Here is a 27,277-nt window from a genome sequence, read left to right as displayed (position 1 = left end):
ATATAAATTCTGAAAGAGGGCTCAATGATCCATGTGCCTCCACTAAGCACTCCGGAGATCACAAGTATCTGAGATGAGTGGATTTTGGGGAGATATTGAAAAGTTTGAGGACAAGACGTTCTCCCAAAGGAAAGAATTAGACCAGGGAGAGACACCTGAAACAAGGATAATGAAATACGTCCAGAAGGGAGGAACGATCTTTGAATAGACTGTCCCTTCACTACTGTACCTCCTCCTTCCCACCTCTGATTCTGGGCTTAACACTAGGACCCTGTGGTAAGAAGTACTTTTTCTATAGGCTTTGGGCCTGGAACAAGGTGGATTGCAAGCAGGAGTTGGGGAATTTTCTCAGCCCAGGGAATGTTGGGAGACATGATCATAGGAGCCTTGGGGAAGGGCCAGGACCTCACTATAGCAGCCAGTCAACAGCCAAAGTCAGGACCAGACTATGGAGGCCAGGGAAACCTGTACACTTGAGGAGGGAGCAGCTCCCAAAGGCAGGCTCCCAGGGGCTGAGTGCACAGATCCCATCCACCCACCCAACCTGTGCTGGCCTGGCCTGAGCAAACACAGTCTACCATGACTTTCAGGAATGCCACATTTACACGTGTGGGTGGGTTGTTTTTTCCAAGTACCCCATTGCTTAGCAATACAGAAACTACGTTGTAGAATTTCTAGATTAAACTCTAAAATAACCCTAAGTCTATTAAGAATTATTTACCCAGCCACTAAAGGCCCGTAAGTCATAAAACAATTAAGGGGAAGCCTATAATTTATTTCATACGCTCTCTTTCTTCATACTGCTTCTCTACACATGCTTTAATTAGCTTCATGTGTCAACATGCCACCAGTTTATACAGGCTCCATGGCACACAATCTAAAAGATAATAAAGAAAAGTTCCATGTGAACTTTTACTGATTACTGGCTCGCAATGGACCTCCTACCATTTTTCTTTCATTCTCTATGACAACCACAGAATCTAAAGAAAGGCCCGGTCCACTTCTTGCTGGCTTTCATTTCAGGTGCTTTAGTCTACAGTCTACAGTTGTCTACAATAAATAAGTTTCCTTTGAAAGAACATTGTCTTCTTTCTGTGGATCCCAGTATAGCTGCCATTTGATTCATATGCAGGGCCTCTTGCGTTATTCTCCTCAGTCTAGTCACACTGCAAAAGACTAATACCTGATATCTCGTATCTTTGTCATCTCTTTTGCACAGTAATCTATTTTGGCTTCTTTCACAATTGAATTCCTGAAAAGTATGTTACATTTTAAAATAAAGAATACATACTGTTTTGGTATAAATTAGAGGTAAATAAAAGTTGATTTTCTAACATTTCCTATATTGATGATCTCTTTCATCATAATTTTAAAAACTTTGTGAAATAACATTCTCCATTTATTATATGAAATCCTTTGAAATCTTTTTAAAGACTTTTTATTCATTCATTTATTTATTTATTTTTGGCTGCGTCAGGTCTTTAGTTGCGGCACGCAGGATCTTCGTTGAGGCATGCGGGATCTTTCATTGCGGTGCACGGATTTCTCTCTAGTTGTGGCATGTGGGTTTTCTCTTCTCTAGTTGTGGCGCACAGGTTCCAGAGTGCATGGGCTCTGTAGTTTATGGTATGCGGGCTCTCTCACTGAGGCGTGCGAGCTCAGTAGTTGTGACCCGCGAGCTTAGTTGCCCCACAGCATGTGGGACCTTAGTTCCCTGACCAGGGATCGAACCTGCATCCCCTGCATTGTAAGGTGGGTTCTTTACCACTGGACCACCAGAGAAGTCCCCCTTTGAAGTATTTTTCACGGTGATTTGTAAAAAACATTTACATTGGTTTATGTGCTTGGGAGAGAATATCTTAAGTTCTGGGGATCTTTATCATTGGTACCAACTTTGAAAAGGCATTTCTTTCTCAAATGATAATACCTAATAGGTAATACTGAATTTTTAAAAAGTAATAGGACCATTCATACTTTTGGGCTCCCTTTGAAATACTGTGTTCACAAGCTGGGTGTAGAGTACAGCGCTCAACGATGCTTGTGGAGTACCACGGAGACCATGGCAGATCGAAGAGCCTGTGCTCGCCAGGTGATGAGTGATACCCACGCATACTTCCCGAGGGCTCTTCTTGATCACCGGATAGAACCAACTCAATCTTCACTGCATTTCTCTATCTGTTCTTGACTACAGACCCCTTCATTCTGGGACTTGGTAACTTTGCATGGGTATAAGACAGACACACACGCTTTTATTTATCCTTGGGCTTGGAATGTTCAGGGTTGAAAGGAACCACGCTTACCAATGAAGAAACAGAGGCCTTTGTATCTGACCAGAGAGAAATCCATAAGCATTCATTACACTCATCTTGGTTATTTTAAAATGTGTATATTGTTAGGGAAAACTAGTGCCTTTATGTTCATTACATATAATTTTATATAAATAAGGGGATTGCACATTATCTCTCAAAATATACATAAGCTAACACTGCCCAGACTAGTATGTGAGCCCCATTACATGCATACTTGATATGATATGAGCCTCAAAGATTTATACATAAGACTGTACGTTACTTAAATTTAATAGCTGTCTGATGAAATTTTATTAACTCTAGAACACAGTGAGGAAGAATAACCCAAAATGACGTAAATACACACTAAATACACACCTGTAAATAAAAGATCCAATACGGTGCCAAGCTGTAGTTTTAGGGAACTTTATATCAAAATTAAAAGGGGCACACCTCTTTCGTGTATACATTACACATATACACAAATTTTCTCTGGATAAAGAGTCATGGATTTGCAGAGCTGAGCAGAACCTTCCACCTCACCTTTGACAATCCTCTTTTCTAGTCAAGACATTTAAGGTTCACATTTAAGAGGTTAGGGTATCATCCTGGTCCAGCAGCTCTTTAGGCCAAGTCCTAGTTCTTGTAATTCCCATTCAGTGCTTGTTCTAGCATGTTCACAGTGACTCCTTTAATTACTTGATTATTAACAGTCCAAAGTCACGGCTGACGATGTCTTAGCTTTCTAAAAACGACTTAGTTATGTTTTGCTTATTTTTCACACAATGATAGCTTTTTAAGTATAATTTAGGAAAGTCTCAAATCACTTAGAAATTTATTTACTTAAACTGTCTTACTTTGTCAAAGAATATAATTATTTGCCTATACTACATTTATTATCTATATTGTATTTATACTTAGGCAATATATAGGCATTGCCTATATTACATTTATATTTGCCTACTTTACATTTTGATATAGGTAACTATCAGTTATTAAGAGGCACCAATTTTAATTTTTATTGTGTTATAAATGTGATCCTTTTCCTCAGGCTACAGCGAAGAAAGAAACTAGACGTTTAGACCCTTACATGAAAAATGCCTAAACCCCACTGTAGGAAAGATTTGAACCGGAAAGAAGAGGACAGCACAGTTCAGATGCCTCTTTTCCATCAGTCAGAGAGGTAGTGACCTCCAGCGGGAAATGGAGAGCAAAGTGAGACTGTGCTCCCAACGGCAGTCTCCACACCTTTACGAGTGTCGACTAAGCCAGGTTTTCATCATTTTCATCATTTTTTGATATCCATATTTCAATAGTATTTACATTTAATTTGCTTAATTTAATCCCCAAGTCAAACATTACGCAGTACTTTCCACCACTTTCTCTGAGACTGTTTTCTTACCCTTAGAAAAAGCAAGAAAAGGGAAGACTGTTTCATCTTTACCTCATAAAACATTTTTGACTCCACTCTGGATTAAAAGAAATAATAATAAAAGAGTAGAGAGCCATTTCTACAGGACAAGGTAACATTAATTTCTCTTGTAGTTCCATCCCAAATTTTCCCCAAATATTCCTCCATATTGCTTCCCATTCAAGTATCTATGATTCTAGTTGATATTACTATACAGCAAAACTTTGTGCTGAGAGAGTCCCATTGTTTTTGGTGACAAATTCTGCCAAGGACAGGTAACAAAAATGCTACTATTTTTATGGCTACTACAAATCAAAAAAACATCTTAAAAAATATGCCCTAGTGATAGAATTACTAAGACACCAGTATAGCTATAAAAAGGCAACACTGTTAAATATGAATTATTGATACCACAGTCCCCAACAGTGGAGTACCTTTTAAATTCAATAATTCTATTAATAAGTTTAATAAGTAGTATAGCTATGTTGCCTGTTGCATTTCTATTACACCTATTTTCCCTCATGAGAAATAAGATTTTTCATCATGTAGCAGATTCTCAAACAAGAATCCTTAAGCATGAGGGGGTGACAGAAGAATGTTGCAGATCCCTTCACTCTGAGAGACTCCATGTTGCTCTAGACATTTTTGCTGTGAGCTTTACTCTCTTTGATATTTTCTCTGATAGATTTTCGCTTTTCCCGTAATCCAGTCTCCATGTATTTAGGTTCTCCAGCATGACTTTCCCCCATCAACTTACTTCCCATATCTATTTGTCTCTTTTATTCCAATACACCCACGCCACTTGTGTAGTACCCATCTCCTTTGAAAGCTCTATGCAGAAAAAGCTTTTTTCCTTTTCTTTAATTATATAAATCACGGTGATTTAGAGAAAATTGTAATCCACAAGCACTATTTCTCTGGTGGAGTTCATTTTTCCCCCAAATATGATTCTAGCAGCAACCAACCCTTAATGGATTTAACTAATTTCTTCTATCAGTAGCATCCAGGTTCTACTCAGGTTGTGCGACATAATTAGAGTTGCTATCCATGAAAAACTTTTTTGCACAAGTTGCTCCTCGTGAGTGCCACAAAGGTAATTTCCATGCAAATAACAACTGAAGGATACCACCATTCGCTCTTAGCACCCTCGAAAGCACTACTCTGTGTCTGCTTTTGTGCTACAGTTACTGAATTTTTCTTCCAGAGCAATTCCAACCCTAGAAGAGCCATATATTTATGACCCGATAAGGCAAAAATGACTTGCAAAACATAAAGTCAGAAAATGTGGAAAGGAGAAAGAGTGACACAATAAATAAATACTTCCATAGCAAAACAGGAAAAGCACAGGAGGGAAATCTACATATCAGAGAGAAAACAACCCTCCCCGCCCCCCCAATCTCTGCCCAGCACGCCGGCAATCTGCACAAGCACACAGGTGAGGGAGCTTTTTCCGAGATGAGATGCTGGACCTGGGGTGTGTTGCCATGGAAGTGAGGGGCTCGATTTCTTCAGCTCCTGGGTACCCTCCTCAGCACTTCTGGCAATGGTGACAGCTTCTTTCCTTTGTTCAGGAACTGCTCTGAAAACGGCTCTGACTCTTTCCCAGCACTGAAAGACTGCATTGTTGAGGCCACATTGCAACCGAATTACATGAGAGGGAGATTTTTCATTTCCACTCCTAAAATTAGACTCTTGTGTGTGTGCTAGCACAACAGAAAGAGAAACACATGCTTAAAAGGGCCCACTCAGTGGTGCTCCAAGTTGCCAGTGCCTTTCTAACACATTTGCTGAACCCACAGCACAGGGCAGGCATAGGACACCAGGCACCTACACTGATGCTGGAAAACTTGCTCTAAAACCTTGGTCTCAAGAGGTGGGTGGTTTGTTCTGGAGAGGGTCTCTGGGGCATAAGGGACACACAGTGCTTCCCAAGCAGATGTTGGTGCCAGAGTATTAGAGGAAATGACAGACTTCCCAGTAAGACTTGTAGCAAATGTACTTAATTGACTTTGGATTTATAGCAAACTGCTTGCTTCTTGTCTTTAGCCTTCTCCATAATGCAAAATCCAAACTCAAAACAAGATAGGTGAAAATAGCTTTAAAAATATTAGTTTTTACCTTATGGTTGTATCTGAAAAGTAACTGATGTCTTCAAAGGATAGTATTATTTATAATAAAATCATCAGATAGGTATTCTTCATTATCCACTTTAAGATATTTTCTCCTTGAACAGGCTGCATTGCAGACATAGCACATAAACATATTGGCTAGGTCTGGATTAAAAAACCTTTGTGACCATCAAGAAAAGGACAATGGAATGAGCAGAGAGATCCAAGCAAGGGTTTTGAATTTAGGCTAAGATATCAAATGTCACTGGGAAATGCCTTGAAAACCACTACCGTATCTATGTTTCCCTACCCACCTACCTCCAAATCATCTGAACGGAAAGACCTTCTCTGACCACATTCTGTTAAGTATGAATTTTTCATGCAGATATGGGTCTGTGGGTTTGTACAATAAAACTTTATAATTCTGAAGTATCTGGGAAATATGTCAGGGAGGAGAAGGCTCTAAAATGCATTTTTCTTTCATTTATGATACTGCGGCTTGACGAACAATACTTCCCTTAAAAGCAGGAATAGAATAAACGTCTAACAAATCTTAGACGGCTAAGCAGATCCAATGTTAATTTTTAAGATAAGGGTTAAAAAAACAATTTGACAATAAGATAAAAATAGATTTAGCAGCTTAATTCCAGTAGATTAAGTTAATGGTATGAAATGATTGATGGAGGCACTGTGTGTGAAAGAACACACAGTTTCTAGTGCCTCTTAGTGAAAGAGGCACTAGAAAGAACACTGAATAGGCCTGTGTCTTAGCCTGAGTCTGTCTGTAATCAGCTGTCTGCCCAGGGCTATACTCCCAGACTCTGTGAACCTTATATGCTTTTTCTAAGGGAGGGGATTGTCCAATCTCATATGTCAGGTTCTAGTCAGATTTGAAAATTAATGCCTTTTTATCCAGAGCAAGCTTGTGTTTATGTGTAAATATACCTGAGATAGAAATGTTGCTTTTAAATTTGATATGAAATTCCTTTACAACTACAACTTTACACCATCTCAGGTCTGTAATTTATAAATGCTTACTTATGACACTGTGGGTGACTTTACCTCATTGGATTTGAAAGTTAACAAAATTTCATAGCTAGCGGCTACATTTATTTAAGTAACACACAATCTTCCTTTAGGGTTCATATTGTATTAAATATGTACATAGTGGAGCTGACAGACCAGTCTGAGCAGTTTTAGCATTACAGGTATATATTATGAGAGGGTAGATGCAATCGTGTGAAATATTTTTAAACGTAATCTGCAAAAAATGTTCATGTTAGTTTATATGATCAAGGAAGAATATCCCAGGTCCAGGTTTATCTTTAGTGATCACTTATACCAACTTTCAAAAAAGCATTTTCAAGGTTTATCCTTGTTGTCTCATATGGCAGGATTTCCTTCTTTTTCAAAAGGCTGAATAATGATCCATTATATGTTTATGCCACATTTTCATTATCTATTCATCTGTTGATGTACCTTTAAAGTTGCTTCCACATCTTGGCTATGGTTAATAGTGCTGCAGTAGACACAGGAGTGCCAATGTCTCTTTGAGATCCTGACTGCAGTTCTTCTGGGTGACTATCTGGAAGTGGGATTGCTGGATCAAATGGCAATATTATGGCAAGAGAAATAAGCCAGTCACAGAAGGACAAATACCCCATGATTCCACTTATATATGAGGTGTCTACCACAGTCCAACTCACAGGAGCCAAGAACAGAGTGGTGGTCGCCAGGGGCTAGGAGAGGGGCAGGGAGAGATGGGGAGTCACTAATCAGCATGTATAAACTTTCCGTTATGCGAGATGAGTAAGTTCTGGAGATCGGAAGTACAACATCATGCCTATAGATAACAATACCGTATTAAACGCTTAAAAATCTGTTAAGAGGGTAGACCTCATGTTGTCTTCCTCGCAAAATAAAAACAAAAGTAAAAAGGCATTTTCTTTTCCAATAATACTGCATTTTCGGAAATTAATGAGACTGTTCTGACTTTAGGATACCTTTGAAATATTGTGTTTACTAACTGGACGTACAGCGTAGCTCAGTGATCCTTGGAGGATGTTGCAAAGGCTGCGGCAGAGCCAAGAGCTCTGTGCTTACTAGGTGCTGACCTGCCATGGCATCCATACTGACATTTCACCCATGCCTTCTGTGAGCTCCTCTTCACCACCAGATAGAACCAAACTCAATCTTCACTGCATTTTTCTATCTATTTTCTAAAAAAAAACCCTTCATTCTGGGACCTGGTAACTTCGCATGGATATAAGACTGGACCCAAGCTTTAATTACACTTAGGCCTATGAAATACAAGAGCTGGGAGGAACCTTGTCATTTACACATCAAGAAATGGAAGCCTTTGCGCCTAACCAGAAGGATATCCACAAGCATTTATGACACTCATCCTGTTTATTTTTAAATATGTATTTCTAGAGCAAAGTTGTGACTTTCTGTTCATTATACACAGTTTTATATGAGGAATGAAAGTAAGCATTAAGGAAATTTCTTCATCCAGGAAAAGGTTTTATGTAATTAGTCTAAATACTAAACTAACAGCAAAGGACCTTGCTACAGATATCACAAAAGATATCTGATATACTTGGAATTCCAATTGCCAACTATATTCTTATTACTGTTAATCCAAAGACAAGTGGACATATTTTTATAAACTTGGGAGTAAAAAATAATACCTTCTAATCAAGGCACAGTGAACAAGCTCTTATAATTGGAAATCAAGTGTTCAGATACTGATACTACTTTATGCAAGGATGTCAGCTTGTCACATTGAACTGACCTTGCAAATCAGCTCACATCATGCAGTCATAAATCCTTTCTGCAGGGAAATCTCACGATTATTTGTTTTAGTACCAATAAACATCTAAGAATAAATTACATATGTCTTTGTGCTAGTCGGCCCAAGTCTCAGAGTTCCACGAGGATTCACGTGACATGATTTCCACTGCTCTAAGGTCCATTTACTGTTTTCCAACCTCAGATCTCACCTACTGTCCCTGTTCATTTCAGTTGTGTTTATACAAGTAGTTGCAAATCGTGGTTCTATCATATCTATCTTAGCTATAAACAAAGGCAACACTCTCAAATACAGAAATTTAACAGAAATAATGTTTATGAACTGAGATAGATATTCGTTGCATAAGTCCAACAGCATATTTCACGCAACAGATTTTCTTTGCATTAAAGTGCTTTGGACACGTAAGACCTGTTTAATTCTAAAACATTGTTTTTCCATTTTATCATCACTGAAATCAGCAAGAATTGGACATGGTATAATTGACAACATTTTTTTCTTTCTGAATAGTACACATGATAATGGTGCTTCTCACATCAATAACATCTTAAGTTCAAAAAAACATGGTCTTTCTTAGCCATTTCTTGTGGGGAAAAACAAAAACAACAACAACAATCTTCTTAGATAAAAAATAGCAATGTGTTTAAAATTATATGAATTTGGAGAAAATAGTTTAATTTGGAAAGCGGTTTAATCTCTTCTTCTCTTAACTACGCAAGCATTTAAATATGCACACACATATCAAGTATAGTTGAGGACTCTTCTGATTTCCCTTCAAGGCCTCTAACACTCACTTTCACAGATTTTTAAAAATCAATCTTATAATTATTTTTGTGCCTCTTTTTCAGTAAGACAGCACACATGCATTCATTCAATACTCGGTATGAGTTTCAATTCTCACTCAGAGAAAAACCAAGAAACATATCTCTTTTTTTCCTCTTTCTTGTCACTTACATTCCCAGTTGCCTGAGAGATGGTATAACCGTATATAAAATAATTACATCTTTTAGGTTTCTTGGAACAGAGACGTTAGATGTTGTCAGTTAAGGGTATTAGCACAGTCATACTCTGAATCCAATATAAAAGGGAAAATGGCAAAGAAATTAAAAAAATGAAAAGTGTAGAAGAGCACAGGAAAAAACTCTACCAGTAGTATTTCATTTCATAATGCAAATAATCCTTTCTGTCATCATGAGCATTGACATATGTACAGTTTGAGAAGGGTGAGAAATAGACTCATTTCATTTAATCTCGTGATTTCTAGCTGGATGGCTGGCCAGTGGAAGAAAGAGAGAGGCATTCCCACATGCAGTACCTGACAGCTCAAATCATCATCAGTGAGCAAAACTAGTTTAAAAGCGAAACAAGATTAGAAAGACCTAAAATATCTTTCCAAAGCCTTTGCATTAATTAAGTCTTTGTATTAATGTTTATATGTCTTCTCCTGAATTATAAACAATCTTTGTCTTGACACTTAAACTGTTTACTACTAGCTGTTTGAGGTTTAATTTTCTCTTAGTCACTTATGAAATAGAAATAGTCACCAGCATGTAGAAAGAACACTAGTGACTAAATGCTGAGAAAACTCCTTTTTATGAAATATTAAAATACATTACTGTTTACCTGGCTGTCAAGGAAACCAAGCTAGAATGAGTAAATTTGTTCAACTCTTCAACAAAACATTTCCCAAGAACCACGACCTCAACCAACATCATTCTCACCAAGATATCAGCCCATGGAAAAAGTTTTTACAGTAAAACATATGGCAAGGCGTTAAATCCCAGAAAAAGTGCCATTTTACATTCATCAGGGAAAAAAAAATTAAGCCCCAAAGTAAAAACTGTCAATTACTGTGATTGCTTTGTTGCACTGAAAGAGTTCAATAACATCACAAAGAATTTTAGAAAGTACTCATTTAATTAAAATATGAACTCTTCAAACTACCTGCAGCTTTCCCTAGCTCATAAATGACCACATTTTCCATTTAAATAAGAGTCCGTTCCCTATATTCACCAACAACATGCATGACGGATGTGAGCAGTACCATCAAAGCACTTTCTACTTCTCTTCATTTTCTCTTTCTTCTTCCTTTCAAAATGATTTTACATTCATATTTTAGACATCTGTGCCCTTTAGTATCACACTTAAGAATCTGGACAATATGATGGGTAAGTGGTTGATTACGGAAAGTAATCACGCTCTACATTGATGAATGGCTGTTAACAAAATGATTTCTATCATGTAACTGAGACTTTAAATTCCACATAAAATGCTACAACTCAAATGACACTGACTAGCTATGAGCTTCTGGAAGTCACCCACCTGGGGCAGCATGCGATTTTCCTCCTCCAGCTGTCTTACTCTTGCCTCCAGCTGCCTAACATAGGACAAGGTTGATTCTAAAATTGAAAAGAAAGAACTCACATTATACACACAGGTCTTGTTTGGTATACTATCAGGATGTTTCTGGCTCCATTTATTCAAATCAGGTAGTGACTACTTAATCTGATATTTAGAAAAAAAAAGATTTCTCCCCAGAAGAATAATAACAGAAGCCATTAAAACCATAAGCAGTCTGAACAACTGCACAGTGTTAAGGAGAATCAGAGAAATTTACAGGTGGTTAAGACTGTAGGCGTCTGCACACCATGCAGCCTTCAGAACATTAGACACGTTGAAGACAGTTATTCTCTCTTTTCTACTTATTTTGTGTATGTATTTTAAGCTTTCCCACACATAAGACTTTTTGTAACATTCATTATAACAGAGAAATTACAAGGTCTTTAAAAAAAAAAACAGAAAATAAGAAGATATTTAAAATATCCAGCTCCCTTCATTTTCTCAATAAACTTTTCAAGTCTTAAGAGCAACATTTTGTTCTTCGCACAAATCTATAGATAGTATGACTATACCTAGAGAACAGCTACAAAAGGGCTAAATAACGTTAGTCTGAATTTTGACTTTGATTTTGGCTGAGCATGACAGAGACTCAAGCTTTTCAGGGCAGACTTGAAATTTGTTGTTTTCATTTCTTCAACAAGCTCAGGTGTGTGCTGACAGCTCAGAATCAGCATCATGCTTAGTATCTGTTCCATAGCGAAACTCTCGATTTTATAGCTTTACATTATGAAAAAGTTTACACGTGGAGCAAAGTGGAGTTTTCATTTTGAGGAACCATCTGACAGTGACTCTTCTTCATTAAATCCAAAATAATCAACTGCACAGCATCATACTGCAACATAGTTGCAATGCATTCATTACCCAAGAGCAAACATATTTCAGGTATAGTGAAATGTACATGACCAAAGAATCCCTCCAGAGCATATTTCCACAGTTAATTTTAAAGCAGCAGATCATGTGCATGTTCCTCAGCCTCAAAAAACACAAAAGAGCAAGAGGCAAGGCCAAGAAGGTAGTGCATTTTAGAAGGAAACATTTGGAGCCCCTAATAATCTGCAGTTTGGATGGATATGTATGCAAATTAATACCTTGATCTGAAATTCATCATGGAAACTCTTAATTTTTATATGGAAATTGGTTATATGAACCCAATTCCATTTTGTGACCTCCAAAGCAACAAGGTAACATTTTATTTTCTTAAAATACATAAGAAACTTCAGTCCTTAATTCACAAATGTAAAAATTAAACTCATCCCTAACCGGTTTACAGCATGCCTGTTTTCACAAATGTCTGCAGAAAAGTCCCCATCACTAACACTAATATAACCATCCACTGATCTCACACCAATGGTGACGACTTGCCTTGAGCATTTCTCAACAAGACAGAAACACAAGGTAAAGGAAGCTGAAGACATTTGCTAGAAATATGCTCTCATTTTTTTTTAGCTCAATGAAATGTTAAGTGTTTGCTTTATGGACTCTTCAAAAGGGAAAAAAAAAGTATCCGGCATAAATGAATAACCAACTTATTGATTTCATGAATCCGCTTTACTCTAGCAAATGAATAAGTGATTTGCTGATCATCAAAATGTGAATGTAGATTGCCTGATTTACACAGTTTTGCAAGCTCCCCTCTCTACTCTAAAAAAACAACCACTTGATAAGTGTCATTTGAGTGAAAAGTTGCTCAGATATAGTCTATTTAAACCATAAACAAATAAAATTCTTTTTTCCTTTGTTCACAATTTACACCGTATCTTTATTGTCCCTATACTGCATCATCCTTAAGGCTGTGATACTGAAAGCAGCCGAAATGACTCTATACAGAGTGATTCAGGTGACATTTGAAAAATGCCACTGAATGGATTTTAATTCAGTAACTATCTTCAGTCACTTTAATCTATTTCTCTTCTTTAAATCTTTGCAGTTTACATATTTGATGGTTTCATTAAGTTTCTGCTTACATTACGAAAGTCACATCATGTCAGTTCCAAAAAAAGGGTAAATTCTTGAATTTGGAAAACATTCCTTAACTCCAATTTTTAATGTCAAGTTACAACAGATGAAGTCCAGATCTCTGCTTCAAAGCATTCACTGCAAATACGGGCAGGGACAGGAAATAATAGGGAAGATTTTTAGACAGGTAACGTAAAAAAGCAAATTAGCTCCAAGGTAAAGGCAAAGCTAAGGAAAGTTTTGAGTTCATTTGCTCCACAAATATTTGTTGCGTCACTGATGTGTGTTGGGCACTACGAGGGTTGGAATGAAGAAAAGGCCAGTTATTTCAAGTCTTAAGTTTCTCAGAATGCAACTTTCATTTTAGGATTACACACCCATGTGCTATGTTCCAGAAGGTCCTGTTGTTCCAAGCTCACTCTCTTTTGCAATTATTATTTATCTATGAACAGATACGATGAATGAAAAAACTCGTGTGTGGGGGGGGGCGGGGTTTGGGGGACAGGAAGTATAGTTAATCTGCATGAATAAAAGAGAATTCATGCTGTTAGTTGTTTAATTCATCAAGAAACTTTTTATATACTCCTTTTATATGGGAGTGGAGCAGGCAAACTTTTTTCTGGAATATACTGGAAGATCATCACTGGGTCCCCAAGTCCCTATATGAAGAGCCATTGAGGAAACCATCCAATCCTTCAATTGTGACATGAGAGAAAAATAAACATTTGTTTTGTTAAACTCTCATGATTTCAAGATTTATTTGTTATTGCATCATAGGCTAGCCAAGCCCAACTACTACTATATAACCAATAATGGGACAGAAAATATGTAAACATTTTAATAAAACAGAATAAAGTGTAAGAAATTCCACTTTAAAAAATACACCGCAATCCACATCCCAGTCCTAGTTGATCATTAGGAAAAAAAGATAAAATCTTCTGTGTAAGAAAGAAAAGGAGCCCCTTGTGTGCTGGAATATATTTGACCATGTCTGCTACAGTCCCTTCCCCAAGCTGCTGCTTCCTCTTCCTTCCTTACACAAGGACCTTCCAGAGTGGTGTCAACTATAAGCTACACACTTCCATTACACCCAGGACGTGTGGAGTACCACTGTACTCCCAAGGGAAGTACATGACAAAAATCGGTGCTTTTATTATAAAGTGATACATACATGCATGTGCATGCACACACACAACTGCATTAGAATGTACTATCATTTGAACTGATCATTACATTTATACCAGTGGCTGACAGCTGGTAAAACAGATTTCAGAATGTCATTTTGGCTTTCAGAACTCTGAGAATGAGGTTCCAAAACAAAAATCAAGCCTCCTGCAGAAAACAGCCAAATACGAGGCTATACTCTACATCAGGGGTACCCAGGAACCAGGAACCAGGCCTCACAGCAGGAGGTGAGCAGTGGGTGAGCGAGTGAAGCTTCATCTGTATTTACAGCCGCTCCCCATGGCTCGCATTACCACCTGAGCTCCGCCTCCTGTCAGATCAGTGGGCAGCATTAGATTCTCATAGGAGCGTGAACCCTACTGTGAACTGCACATGCGAGAGATCTAGGCTGCGTGCTCCTTATGAGAATCTAATGCCTGATGATCTGAGGTGGAGCTGAGGCAGTGATGCTAGTGCTGGGGAGCGGCTGCAAATGCAGATTATCATTAGCAGAGAGGTTTGACTGCACAGAGACCATAATAAATCGCTTGCAGACTCATATCAAAACTCTATCAGTGGGACTACCCTGGTGGCGCAGTGGTTAAGAATCCACCTACCAATGCAGGGGACATGGGTTCGAGCCCTGGTCTGGGAAGATCCCAGGTACTGCGGAGCAACTAAGCCCGTGTGCCACAACTACTGAGCCTGCGCTCTAGAGCCCATGAGCCACAACTACTGAGCCTGTGTGCCACAACTACTGAAGCCTGCATGCCTAGAGCCTGTGCTCCGCAACAAGAGAAGCGCCTGCAACGAGAAGCCCGCGTACCACAAGGAAGAATAGTCCCCGCTCGCCACAACTAGAGAAAGCCCACATGCAGCAACAAAGACCCAATGCAGCCAAAAAATAAATCAATAAATTAATTTATAAAAAAACAAAAAACCCTATCAGTGATGGCAAGTGAAAACAAGCTCAGGGCTCCCACTGATTCTGCATTATGGCGAGTTGTATAATTATTTCATTATATATTACAATGTAATAATAATAGAAATAAAGTGCACAATAAATGTAATGTGCTTGAATCATCCCGAAACCATCCCCCCAACCCAGCTCCCGTCCATGGAAAAATTGTCTTCCATGAAACGGGTCCCCAGTGCCAAAAAGGTTGGGGACCGCTGCTCTATGTAGATATACAACATATTGAAGAAGGATCCTATCTTCAAGAAGTATATAACCAGTTGAGGGGCGATAAGGAGGAAAAAAAATAAAGCAATAAGTAATATGATATTCAGAGCTAAATCATGTAAAGCAGGAGTACAAAAAGATCAATATTGGCTGCAGTTCTTCTGAAGGAGAAACTTGACTAATGGATCAACAGAAGCTTGAGAGACAGAGAGATTGCTAGTAGAGCCACAGGACAGACAAGAATGATCCTCTTGTAAACAGGGAAGAGAGAAGGAATTCACATGAAGGAAGAGAGAGGGACATACTGGAAGCAGGAGGAAAAGCCAAGTTGCGTCCCACATTCAGGGATCTAAAAAGCCAATGTCAAATCACAGCTATGCAAATGGTGAGATTTGCTTTTAACTTCCCCCAAGGGCATTTTATTTCTCTTTCCTGGGAAATCTATGGACATCTGCACATTAGAAAAGCCAGGTTAAGCAAACAATACCAATGTGAAAATCCAATGACATTCTCAAGAGGTTCTTTGGGTAAATCTTGGGCATGTTTTCAAAGCAGAAACCATTTTCTCCATGTATCCTCACTTTTCTCTGAACCTACATGTAGAAGTTCACAGGACCTCTTGTAATAAAACAAGTATGAGAAACAGTCATAAGAATTCCACTAACACACATCTAATTGATTCCAATTTGAGAACTGGAATGTACCTAAGAGATTCCCTAATCCAGCCGGTCCCCCATCCTGACTCATTTGGCAGATAAGAGAATAAAGCCCAGAAGGTAGTGAACTTGGCCTCTAACACTGGGGATTAGTTATACATATACATTCAAAAGATTCTGTTTCATTCCTGGGGCATCACAGGGATTCCCATCCTGGATCTTCTAATCATTAAGATGTCAAGCTTCTCACATAGACAGTTAAATTCTAACTTCTCCTTTTTTCTTCCTGATTTTAGATATTCTGGAGGGACTTTTACCTTTAAAATAACTTGATATTCTCCTTGGACAATATCCTGGACTTGATTTCACTTCAATTTACCTGAAATGCATTCAATCATATAAAGTAGCTCGACTTTCTTGTCTGCTAGTTTGAAAATACTCTGGTTGAAATATTAAACCCTCTAATTTCCCCCTTGTTTTCTAAAGCAGTGTTTCTCTCCCTAGGGGAATCCCATCCTTGAAATCAGCCAAGGATTACTCTGATTATTGTACATGAAAGGTTTACTGTTGATATTTGCAACTGTCTAAGGTTGGTCAAACTTCTGAGTAGTTTTGATTAGATGAAGTGCCGTCTGGTCTTCAAAATTTCAGGGCGAAAAATAAAATCTGGTAATGGTCCATTCTAAAACAAATTACAGCATTTGGAAGAATATAAAGGAGGACAATCATCTGGAAGACTATTGCTGCTGTGGGTTCATAGATGTTAGCTTTTCTGTGACTGAGTCAGTCTCCCTCGGCCAGAGAGAGTCCAACAGTCACATGATTTCAAATCTGGAGGCAATCTCTTTAATAAACCCCAACCTCTAAAGACACTGCTTGAATTAGTTCCAAATTAATCCCACCATCCACAGGCTTTTACACATTCTGAAGGAAATGACTTCAGAACTATATAGTTAAAAAATTATTACTGTTCTAAAAGTGTTTCTCTTTCTTCCTCAGGCAAGCAAAGTTCAGCCTACTACTTAGAATTCATGTGAGCTCCAGAAGTATAAGTGATTACATTTCTCACTATAATTTGATGCTTTACTTATTAAAAAAAATCTTGTTGGCATCAGCAGTTTCGGATTTGCCTGGATATTTAACTCAGGCTGCTTTATTGGCAGAGGTAGAATTTTTAAATTTTTAATGGGAGCTTTAATTGTCCTAAGTAGGTAAAAAATGATGTCAGGTCTTGCTCTGGTCCCTCATCTATGAAGCTAATTCTACTCTTGTCAGACCCTTCTCTCTGTGGCAATCTGAAAGAAATAGGAGATAGTTATTTTCTACCTGTTCCTCCCATGTAGAAACCTGTTCACTGTTATTCACTGGCCCCAACTTAGCTCTGAGTCTCTGCCCACACCTTCCCCTGCCAAATAATCATTCTCGGCCTAGTCCATACTCCTTATTTCTCTATGCATGTTATGAAAAACAGCCTTCTAATAATTAGAATAGCCAAAGATTAGAATATACTGCTTCAGATGATAACATGATTCGTGTTCTTGGAAATGTTTGGAAACGCTCAATGAGATGCTGCAAAGATTTCTACCTGTGTGTGCTGCTGGGATAGTCCCTTTACCTCTGAAGATCAATAGTTCTACAGTTTTAAATTCTGCTCCCTCCATAAATCTCTTTCATCTTCCTTCTTATCATTTGCCGAGAAATCATATATTGAGTGCCTTGTGGTGTTCCTTTACCTAGTTGTCTGTATGTTATTTATTTTCATGTTTTCATTTTTTGCCCAAATATGCTACTTGAAAATATTCCCTTAAACCCTACACAGTGACTGTTGGTGTTTCCCGTAGGGATTTAATACATACTTACTGACTTCCTGTAATATCAAGACTTGGTCTTCACCCAATGCTGATTATCTGCTGTGTGCCAGACACTGTTCTAGATAATGGAGATACAGCAGCAAGCAAAAGTGATAAGGTCTGTGCATTCACGGAGTGCACATTCCAGAGAGGAAGACCTACAATGGAGAGCAAATACACTCCTTTGTGAAGGCAACATGCGCAATAAAGGCAACGAAACAGAGAACTAGCAGAGTTGAGCGGAAGTACAGCTACATTAGGGAGCGTGGCCTAGAGGAGCTCTCTGGGGACTACAGCCTGCAAATGAGCCAGCTATGCAGAGAGCTTGGAGAAGAGAGTTCTAGGCATCAGGAAAGGGGGGTGCACAGGCCCTGGCTGGGAAGACTCCTCTGCTGGAATCCAGCTGTGAAGGGGGAAGGGACAGCACCTTGAAACTGGGATCTGTCTTGTCACCTTCCTCCACTACTTAAATTTCCAAAAACCTTGTGCTCCCTTTGGCTGTTTACACTTAAACCTAGACTTTAACCCTTTGACGATTAGGTTTTCTTTGTGACAAAAACCTTAGCATGACATTTGGCTCCACCCTCTCACACACCCCACTCCCCATCCATTGGGAAATTCTGTTGACCCTGCCGCCAAAATATCCTGAAAATCCAACCTCCCACTAGTCTTCTAACAGGTGTCCTCACTTCTCTCTTTGCCTCCTCTCCCAGGTCTACTATCATTCAAAGTCTATTTCAAACCCACGGCAGCCAGGGTTTTCCCTGGCTAAGTCTGATCGCGTCATTCTCCAGAACCACACAGGAGCTCACCATTTTGCTCCATATAAAAGTCAAGGTCCGGGCTTCCCTGGTGGTTGAAAATCTGCCTGCCAATGCAGGGGACACGGGTTCGAGCCCTGGTCTGGGAGGATCCCACATGCCGCGGAGCAACTGGGCCCGTGACCCACAATTACTGAGCCTGCACATCTGGAACCTGTGCTCTGCAACAAGAGAGGCCGCGATGGTGAGAGGCCCGCACACCGCGATGAAGAGTGGCCCCCGCTTGCCGCAACTAGAGAAAGCCCTCGCACAGAAACGAAGACCCAACACAGCCAAAAATAAATAGATAAATAAAATTTGGAGGAAAAAAAAAAAAGAAAACAGGTTTAAAAAAAACCCCAAAAAACAGTCAAGGTCCTTAAAAAGGCCAGCAGGGCCCCATGTAATCTGGGGACCTGGTGCCTTTCCGACTTCATGACGTCACACCTCTGCTCCAGCCACAAGGCCTCCCTTCTGCTCCTGAACACCCCAGGCATACACTAGATTTAGTTGTCCACACTCTCTGGACTGCTCTTCCCCCAGGGAGCTGCTTAGCCAATTTCCTCACTCTTACAAGTCTTTGTTCAGATCTCAGCTTCTCAGTGAGACTTACCAAGTCCTCTTCCTTTAATCCTGTAAACTACCCCCACCTCCGCCCCACATTCTCCTGATCTCCTTTGGCCTGTTGTACTTCTTTATTTTTCTTCAAAATACTTTCTCACTTTCTATCATATAAATTAGCTTGTTCATATGTTTTGTTTATTGTATAAGCCAGCCCTGTTTCTCTCCATCAGAATGTCAACTCCACAAGGCAGGGATCTTTGTCTGTTGTGTTGAGTGATGTACTCCAAGCGCGTAGAATAGTGTCTGCACATTAAAAAGTTATTGAATGAGTCAATCAACCCATTACACAAATAGTGCCCTGAAAAGAAATTATTTCATAGTACAGGTCTACAATTGTCAGTCACTCCAGGTAAGACTGGGTTTGTATCTGAATGGAGCCTAATATCAATTCTGTTGTGCCACTGAACATGAAGTACATTCTAGAGAACATTAAACTTTGGATGGAAACATTGGGGAGGTTCTCAAATTATGTCAGATCTAATCACTGGTGGGTAATTTCAATAAGAAAATCTGGGGACTTCCCTGGTGGTCCACTGGTTAAGAATCCACCTTCCAATGCAGGGGACGTGGGTTCGATCCCTGGTCGGGGAATTAAGATCCCACAGGCCACAGGGCAACTAAGCCCGTGCACCGCAATGAAAGATCCCACATGCTGCAATGAAGATCCTGTGTGCCACAACTAAGACCCGACGTGACCAAATAAAAAGAAAAAATAAATGAATAAATAAAATCTGAAATGTGTTTTCACCAGGCTCAAAAAAAAATGTCTTATGGTGGGGGTGGCACATTGCGGGGGGGGAAGGAAAGGCGAGGAGGAAAGAGAGGGAGAGTACGAAGAGGGATAAAGAGAAAGAGACACATAAAAAGTTATGGGAAATGTGCAAAACATGAACCATTTCTGCCACTAACATCTTGGAATACAATATAAATGCCTTCATCTGGACATCTGCTTAAGTTGATAAGATTCCCCCTTTTGGTTAGAAATAACCACTGGGAGGAATTTAAACTTCACCTGGACATTCTCCTTCCAGACACTCCCTGCGAGGGAGGGGTGTACCGAGGGGGAGGGCACAGGGCAGGTGCCAGCTGGGCCCTGAGTGAGGGTCTCTGAGCTGAGAGAGAGCAGCCTGAGGAGGGCGGAGAGCAGTGGTCCGTTCAAAACAGGTTATGTTTCTTCGTGAAGAGAAAAACCTGTCATTTCAAAGGAAAAGGAAACAGCAATGTGCTGTCCTGTTTATTAGAATGAAAGCTAGAAATACTGTATCCTTTTCCAAGAAAGCTTTGACAGAAAAAAAAATCACGAGTGTTATCGCCCTAGTGCCATGCAAGTGGTATGTTTTTGGAAACAGCCCAGATTGTTTTCACTTATTATTTTCTATAAAAGAGTAAATATAATAGTTAAATGGATATTGAAATCCAATGATTTGCACATAAACCAATTTAGAAAACAGAAAAGAAAATCAGGGTCTATGTCCTAACTTTGGTCCAGAAAATAATTACCAAAAAATTTTCAAGTTTCTCCTCTTTCCAAATGAGAGTGTTTTTAAAATGGGAGAGAACGGCATTTTGTTGCCTATTTGCTATCATCCACCTGTCCCTATTCCTTGGGAATTGGCACCTGGTTGTTTCAGCTTCCATTTCTCTCTAGGAGCTGGAGGCTCCATGTGGCAAGGCCTTGCCTTATAGTTACTTTCCGAGCTGTCCTATGATTCGCACAGCGCTATGTGCTAGAAGGTGTCCTGTCAATTTCTGATGAACTAATGTCCTCATCATTCGGTTCCCAACTGCTCTGGCTGCTACTCCAAGTTTGTTGCTCCCCGAACAGTTTCAGGCAGTTAACTCAAAATGCAGTCAGAGTTCCACCGAAAAAACACACAATAGCAAGCCATCGAAACTGAAGTCTGGCTTAGAGGAAGTCTGTGTGCCCTAAAATTGCCTTCACTTTGACTTTTCCCTTTGAAAGCATCAACTCCATGAAGGAGACACTAGGTAAGTAGCACTGAACTGGCCTAAAGGACTGGGGACTCTATGGAAAAATATTTCAAACTCTAAAGAGCTGTTTAGCATGAGTACAATTTTAACAGCTATTCAGGGTTAAAATGTGTCCTACTTTCCATTGTTATGTTGCTGCTGCTGCTGTTGTCATTTCCCAGAGAAAATGCTGCCTTTTCCCAATGCCAGAGGATAAAAATTGATGTCATTTTAAGAAATGTAACAATTTCCTTCCGTGTATGCGGCCCCCTTGTACGTGCATCTTGTCAGCATTGTCAATGAACGAACAAGGAAGCAAATCTATAAGAAAACCAAATTTTCAAAAGACAGTTAAGTCTATAAAAATTTTATTTTCTCTTAGGATAATTATTTTGACTTTTTATGTATATTGAGATATTTTTAGAAGCCTATGCACAGTTGTTTTTTTTTACTGTCATACACTGCAGCAAAATAAAAATAATTTTTATCATATTGTACAGCAAAGCGTCATTAGTCTGGATTCTATCAATTGGGAATTCATAAAATGTTGTTCAATTCAGCCTATATATGCTCTCTGCAGTGGCTACGAAACGGTAGCTGGCCAAACAAACTCATAGTGTAACAATTCAGGAATAGTTGCCTTACATAAGAAAAGCACAGTTTTCACAATGTTTTAGCATTATCTATCCGTACACAAAGTGCTATGAATAGATAATGGATGAATGCAGTTAGATAATGGATAAGTATAGTTAGTTTAGATAAACAAAATTGGAAAGACCACATACTGTGGAACTGTTTTTTTTGTTAGCTATTTAAGCATGTATTAACAAGCCCTTTCTAATCAGTCAGTTAACATACATTCATTGAGCACTCACTGTGTGTTAGACACTCTTTCATGTGCTATAGACAGTCCACTGCAAACAAACAAAAAGGGCTCCTCTGCTCATGGAACACTCTAATACGGAAGACAGACAAGACAGACAGACATGCAGACGCACACATAAGTAAGCACACTGCTCCCCTGTACACCCTTCACCCCTTTAGCTTAGATCGAGATCATCTGAGAAGATCTGAGGCATTCAACTTGAAACTTGAATATAAAGATTCTGGGAATGAACTCTCCAAACAGCAAGAACAGAATTTGCAAAGTTCCCAAGATGGGAATGAGCCACAGGTGCTCAAAGAAAAGAAAGAAGACTCAAGTGGCCAGGAAGAAGTGAGGAAAGTGAGGGGAGATGAAGTTGGAGCAGCAGAGACAAGACCCACGGTGTCAGTGAACCAATGTAAGGAGCTGGGATTTTGTACCGTTTGGAATGGGGAGCGACTGGGGAAGGGGGATTGGTACATTACACTGGCACCATCTGATTTATACTTTAAAAGGATCGTCTTGGCTGCTCTGTGAAAGACAGAGGAAAAATAGGATGAGAGTGAAGTTTGGGGGATGATTGAGGGGACCTCTGTAGGAGGTGGGCTGAGAGGTGACTGGGTTGTAAAGGAGCCATAGCTGTGGTGCACAGAGAAGTGGCCACATTCAACAAGCCTCCTGGAGAAAGAGACTAAGGACAAAGCATAGCTATGGAGCAAATGTGAGGTCTTATGAAGAAAAAGAATCAAAGATAATGGCTACCTTTCCGGCAAGGGCAACCAGGGGATGGGGAGATGGCTTGGAGATGGAGCAGGAGTGGGGTTTGAAATCAAGAATTCTATTTTGTTCATGTTAGGCTTAATATTTCTACTGGACATCTAAGGTAAGATCCAGAGTAGGCAGTTAAATATATGACTCTGCAGCTCCGAGAAGGGATATGGGGTGGTTTAAATGTGGAAGTCCCCAGTAGAGAGCTGCTGTCAAAAGCCTGCGGTTTGGAGAAGGGTCTGAATAGAGAAGCCTGGTGGAGGGGAAGAGCCACAGGGCAGGTACCCAGCCACGACCCCCTCCTCCCCAGCCCTGAGCCTCAGAAAGCTAAGCAAGCACCCGGCTGCCTTTGTAGACACGGCCACAGAGCTTGTGTATCTTCTGCTCAGGTACCTTTTAATTAGATCTCTCTCTCTCTCCTTTACTCTCACTGTGTTTCATTCCCAAATCCAACCCTCCCACTTTGCTTTTCTCCTGCTGCCCCCTTTCAGCATGCCTCTCTTTCTCCTCCTCTTGGGGCCCCAAGCCCTCCCACAGTAATTTTGGAAGGAGTACAGCACAGTGGCTAAGTGCTAGCTCTGTGGGTTTCAGTTTTCACACAAATATGCATATAGAAATAGATGATCTTTAAGACTCTTTAAGACCCACAATTCCTGGGTTACAATTATCATGTATTTTACCGTAATCCATATTAGTGGTTTAACCGCTAAAGGCAGCTAAGATAAGATTTCTAACAGTATATGTAAGTTATGTTGCTATTCTTTCATTTATTCATTAAACAAACATTTATAGACTATCTACCATGCACAAAGCCTTGGAGAAGTAGAGAATATTTAAGATGATGTTGTTATGTTCTGAGAAAGGGAATAAAGCACACTCATGCGACAGATGTACACCAGTTCTGATTAGGGCAGTTAAACATGTTTAAGTGAAGCTTATAAACATTTAAAAATTCTATTGTTTAAGAACACCTACCCTTACAGATTTCTTTCCTCAACTGTGTACTTAAAAACTCCTTCCACTAAAGAAAGCTACAAGGCTAAGAAAAAAAAGACTTATCTCAATACAACAGAATATTAGTTGATGACATTGTTGAGAACAAATTACTGAATGTTTGCAAAAACAAGGAGCCAAAAAACTATAAAAGCACTACTTAATCTAAGCATTTTATTTGACAATGGTATTCTAAACTTAAGATATCAAGCTTTTTTTTTCCACCACTGGAAAAACTGTAATGGGAAATAAATCTCAAAAGTCCTATTAAATACAGCCAACACAGGGCACCCTGCATGTGTTCACATTGGTTTTCATGCCCTTTGATTTTAGAGACACTTGACCATAGGGCAGGAGGGAGGGCAAGTTCTGGCCAGGAAAACTCCTCCTGACCTCAAAGTTCATTTGGGCTCTTCTCCATTCCCAAGGATTCGATCATTTTGTCTTCACTAAACAGTTATTAGGCGACAACAGACTAATCAATTTGGTCAAGCAAGTATGTCAGAGGACGCACATAATGGCTAATAACTTTAATTTGATTTAGCATGTATCAACCACTTCACTAAAAAGGCACAGGCATTTTTCACGTGCACTAATGCATTTGATCCTCACTGCAAAACTAAGAAGCAGGTATTATTATTCCCATCTTAGAGATGAAAGATTGAGGCTTAGAGGTGTTGAGTAACTCCTCAAAGTCACAAAGCTAGTAGAGTGCAATTCTGGACCTCAAAGGCCACTCCTCACTGCTGGAGAACACAGACCCTGCGAAGAGACAGAGGGAAGGCCAAATTAAGCAATGGCCAAAGACGGTGATCAGCACCGATAGAGTCTGATTGATTTAAAGTCTCTTCCTCATCATTACACTTGAACGCTACACCATCACTCAATGAATGCATTTGTTGAAAGAAAACTCTGTTTTCCCTAAGACACACAAAAAACACATCACCCCTTCAATTCATGCGGTTGTTCCTTCAAGTAAACAAGAGTCAGCCAAAGTGAAGGCAGCAAGTTTCACGGTCAACAACCACCAAACCATCGCCAGTTAAGTACCTGGATCTGCTAAGTCATTAGTGGGCTTAATAAATATAGATGCCATTCACAATGCAATCGTTGGACAATTTCACAAACTTCTTACAATTCAGAAACCTACAGGCTTAGAAGAAAATACTGGACAAAGGCAAAGAGCAGATTCTTCTGGCTAATGTCTAATCTGAGTTGTTTTCAAAGCAGCTGCTTTCCTGGATTCTCTTCTGAACAGTTGGGGAACCCAATGAAATGTTCACTCTGCTTAATTTAATGTCACGGCTACCAATGCTGTTTCACCTTCTTCCTGGTGATAATAAAAGAGAATTTGATGTATTGTATATCACTTAACAGAAGTACCCAGGAACATTAAGGTAGAATAAAACAACAGGCCCACGGCCCATGTCAATTCAAATCCATGGAAAATGATGGACGCCTCTTACATCTACAAATGTATATATCTTTCCATAACGCCCATTTTAATGAACTGACTTATAAAGAGATTAATCTTCTTAGTCTAAATAGCAACTCACTCGAAATTTATTTTCCTATTGCTGTCTGTGCAGGGGTAACTGAGAGAGAATTCAGTCTACCATCAAGAGACACCAACTTCTCTTATCCTATCCCTGCTATCAAGCTAAGACTCTAGCTCCTAATATACATGGAGAAAAATGAATTACTCAGAAGTGCACATAATTCTGAAGATAGTGCTCAATTCTGTGTCAATAAATTCCAATCAGCTCTATTTTTTTTAGCAGCCTAGAAAAAATACTTGCTTTGTAATCACCACCATCACTAGGTATTTGATACATGCGCAAGGAGGAAAAAATTTTTAGAAGTTTAGTCAAGTCTTCCACATCAGAACAGACAAGGTTCTAGCCCAGGAAGGAAATACCAAATGGAACCTTCTCATAGCCACAGAATCAGGATACCTTTTACCAGCATCTGCTCACTCAGATCTAAACAGCAAGCAGATGGTACAGTAGTTCGAAAGTTAACTTCAACAGGGCATCTCCCTGGAGCTCTAACCAGAATCCTTGACAGTGGAAGGATTCGGCCTCTGCTTTTTACGCTTTCAGAAGCTAAGGTCTGTCTTCCGTTCAGTTCGCAGCACCTGGGTTCTACACTAACTGTCCAGTCACTTTGTGTGCGGGGTCCAGTGACCTCCCTAACCACTCTCCAGGACATTCCACAGGGTCCTGGTCTCTGGTACTTGAGTCTTCTGCATGCTTATTGTTTCTTTTAGCATGTTGTCTTTTCTACATATTTTATTCCACTTTTATCAGCACCTGAAAATATGCAATCTTTGTTTACTTCAAAAACAACCTTTGTCAAGAGTTCATGTGGTCTTTTAAAAACTTGTCTGGCTCTTAAAAGTTACCCTTAAATAAAAGGTTTTTAACTTTTTAAAAAAGCTCTTCATTTAGGCTACTGGTTTATATATTTTTATGCAATGTTTTTACAGTAAAATGGAGCATGTTGGATCCAAAGTCTTAGGATATTCTTTCCTGGACAAAGGATTGTGGTCTAGGGGTTAGAAGACTCTGCCTGACTCTGCCCAACCTGCAGGACTCTTGAGAAGCTGCACACTATGAATGCTTTTAATCTGCTCTGACAATCAAGACTCTAATCCCAGGACCTGCACCCAGACTTAAGCCACAAATCCAATGTCAGGCTGGGGACTGGAGCACGGCACCTTGAAGGAAAGCAAAGGCCAGGAAGGAAGGCAAGCAGTAGACCTTTCAAGGACATTTCTTAGGAAAAAAGTTCAGGCATGGAGATGACTGGGATTGCCCTGTGCCTGATTTCCAGGACCAGGCCTCTTTCCTGTTCATTGGCTTCTGCTAAATTTAGCTGGAAATCTTCCAGACAGTTCCAACCTTTATCTGACCCCACCCTATCTGTGCAATATTCTCTTTATGCTACTGTTAGAATCAGCCCCCGAAGACACTCATCTGGGATCTGGCTTAGACTAGTAGTTAAGAGCATGGAGCCAGACTGCCTGAGTTTGAATGCTGACTCAACTACCTCCTCTGTGGCCTTGAGCGCATTATTAAACTCCTGCATCTCCATTTCCTCATTTGCAAAGTGGATGAATAACAATCTTCCACTCAGAGGTAGGTACTGAGTGAGTTACTCTGTGTAGGCACTGAGGGCAGTGGTAAGTAAGCCCCAGCTATGAATAACACCTGCCTCCCGTCTAGTGCTAAGTGTCGTTGTGAGACCACCACTGCCAGCCCATGTCTCTGGCCCTCTGCAGCGGAGCAGAGCGCTTGCTCTGCCCCCTGCCTCCAGCACTGCGATGGCAGACAGGGCTGCACTCCACATTTGTGCCGTCTCCCCTGGTCCTATGCATACGCGGTTCACGCGCTCTTCAGCCTCGCTTTACGGGCTGCTCTGCTCTCAGC

General features: G+C 39.8%; 1 protein-coding gene across 3 annotated transcripts in view; it reads right to left on the bottom strand.

Annotated features, from left to right (window-relative positions):
• The window catches only part of CCDC85A (coiled-coil domain containing 85A), a 197,408-nt gene that overhangs the window by 30,533 nt on the left and 139,598 nt on the right, over positions 1–27,277 (bottom strand). For 2 of the 3 annotated variants that reach the window (XM_068564308.1, XM_068564306.1), the window contains exon 3: positions 10,939–11,015. The exons of the other annotated variant lie outside the window; for it this stretch is intronic. In XM_068564308.1, coding sequence (XP_068420409.1) covers positions 10,939–11,015 — 77 coding nt within the window. The remainder of the gene's footprint in view (positions 1–10,938; positions 11,016–27,277) is intronic. 3 annotated transcript variants of the gene reach the window in all.

The sequence above is a fragment of the Eschrichtius robustus genome, chromosome 15 (genome assembly GCF_028021215.1).
Source record: "Eschrichtius robustus isolate mEscRob2 chromosome 15, mEscRob2.pri, whole genome shotgun sequence".
Lineage (NCBI taxonomy): Eukaryota > Metazoa > Chordata > Mammalia > Artiodactyla > Eschrichtiidae > Eschrichtius > Eschrichtius robustus.
The sequence above is the reverse complement of the archived record's forward strand: the minus strand, read 5'-3'. Positions and strand labels throughout refer to the sequence as shown.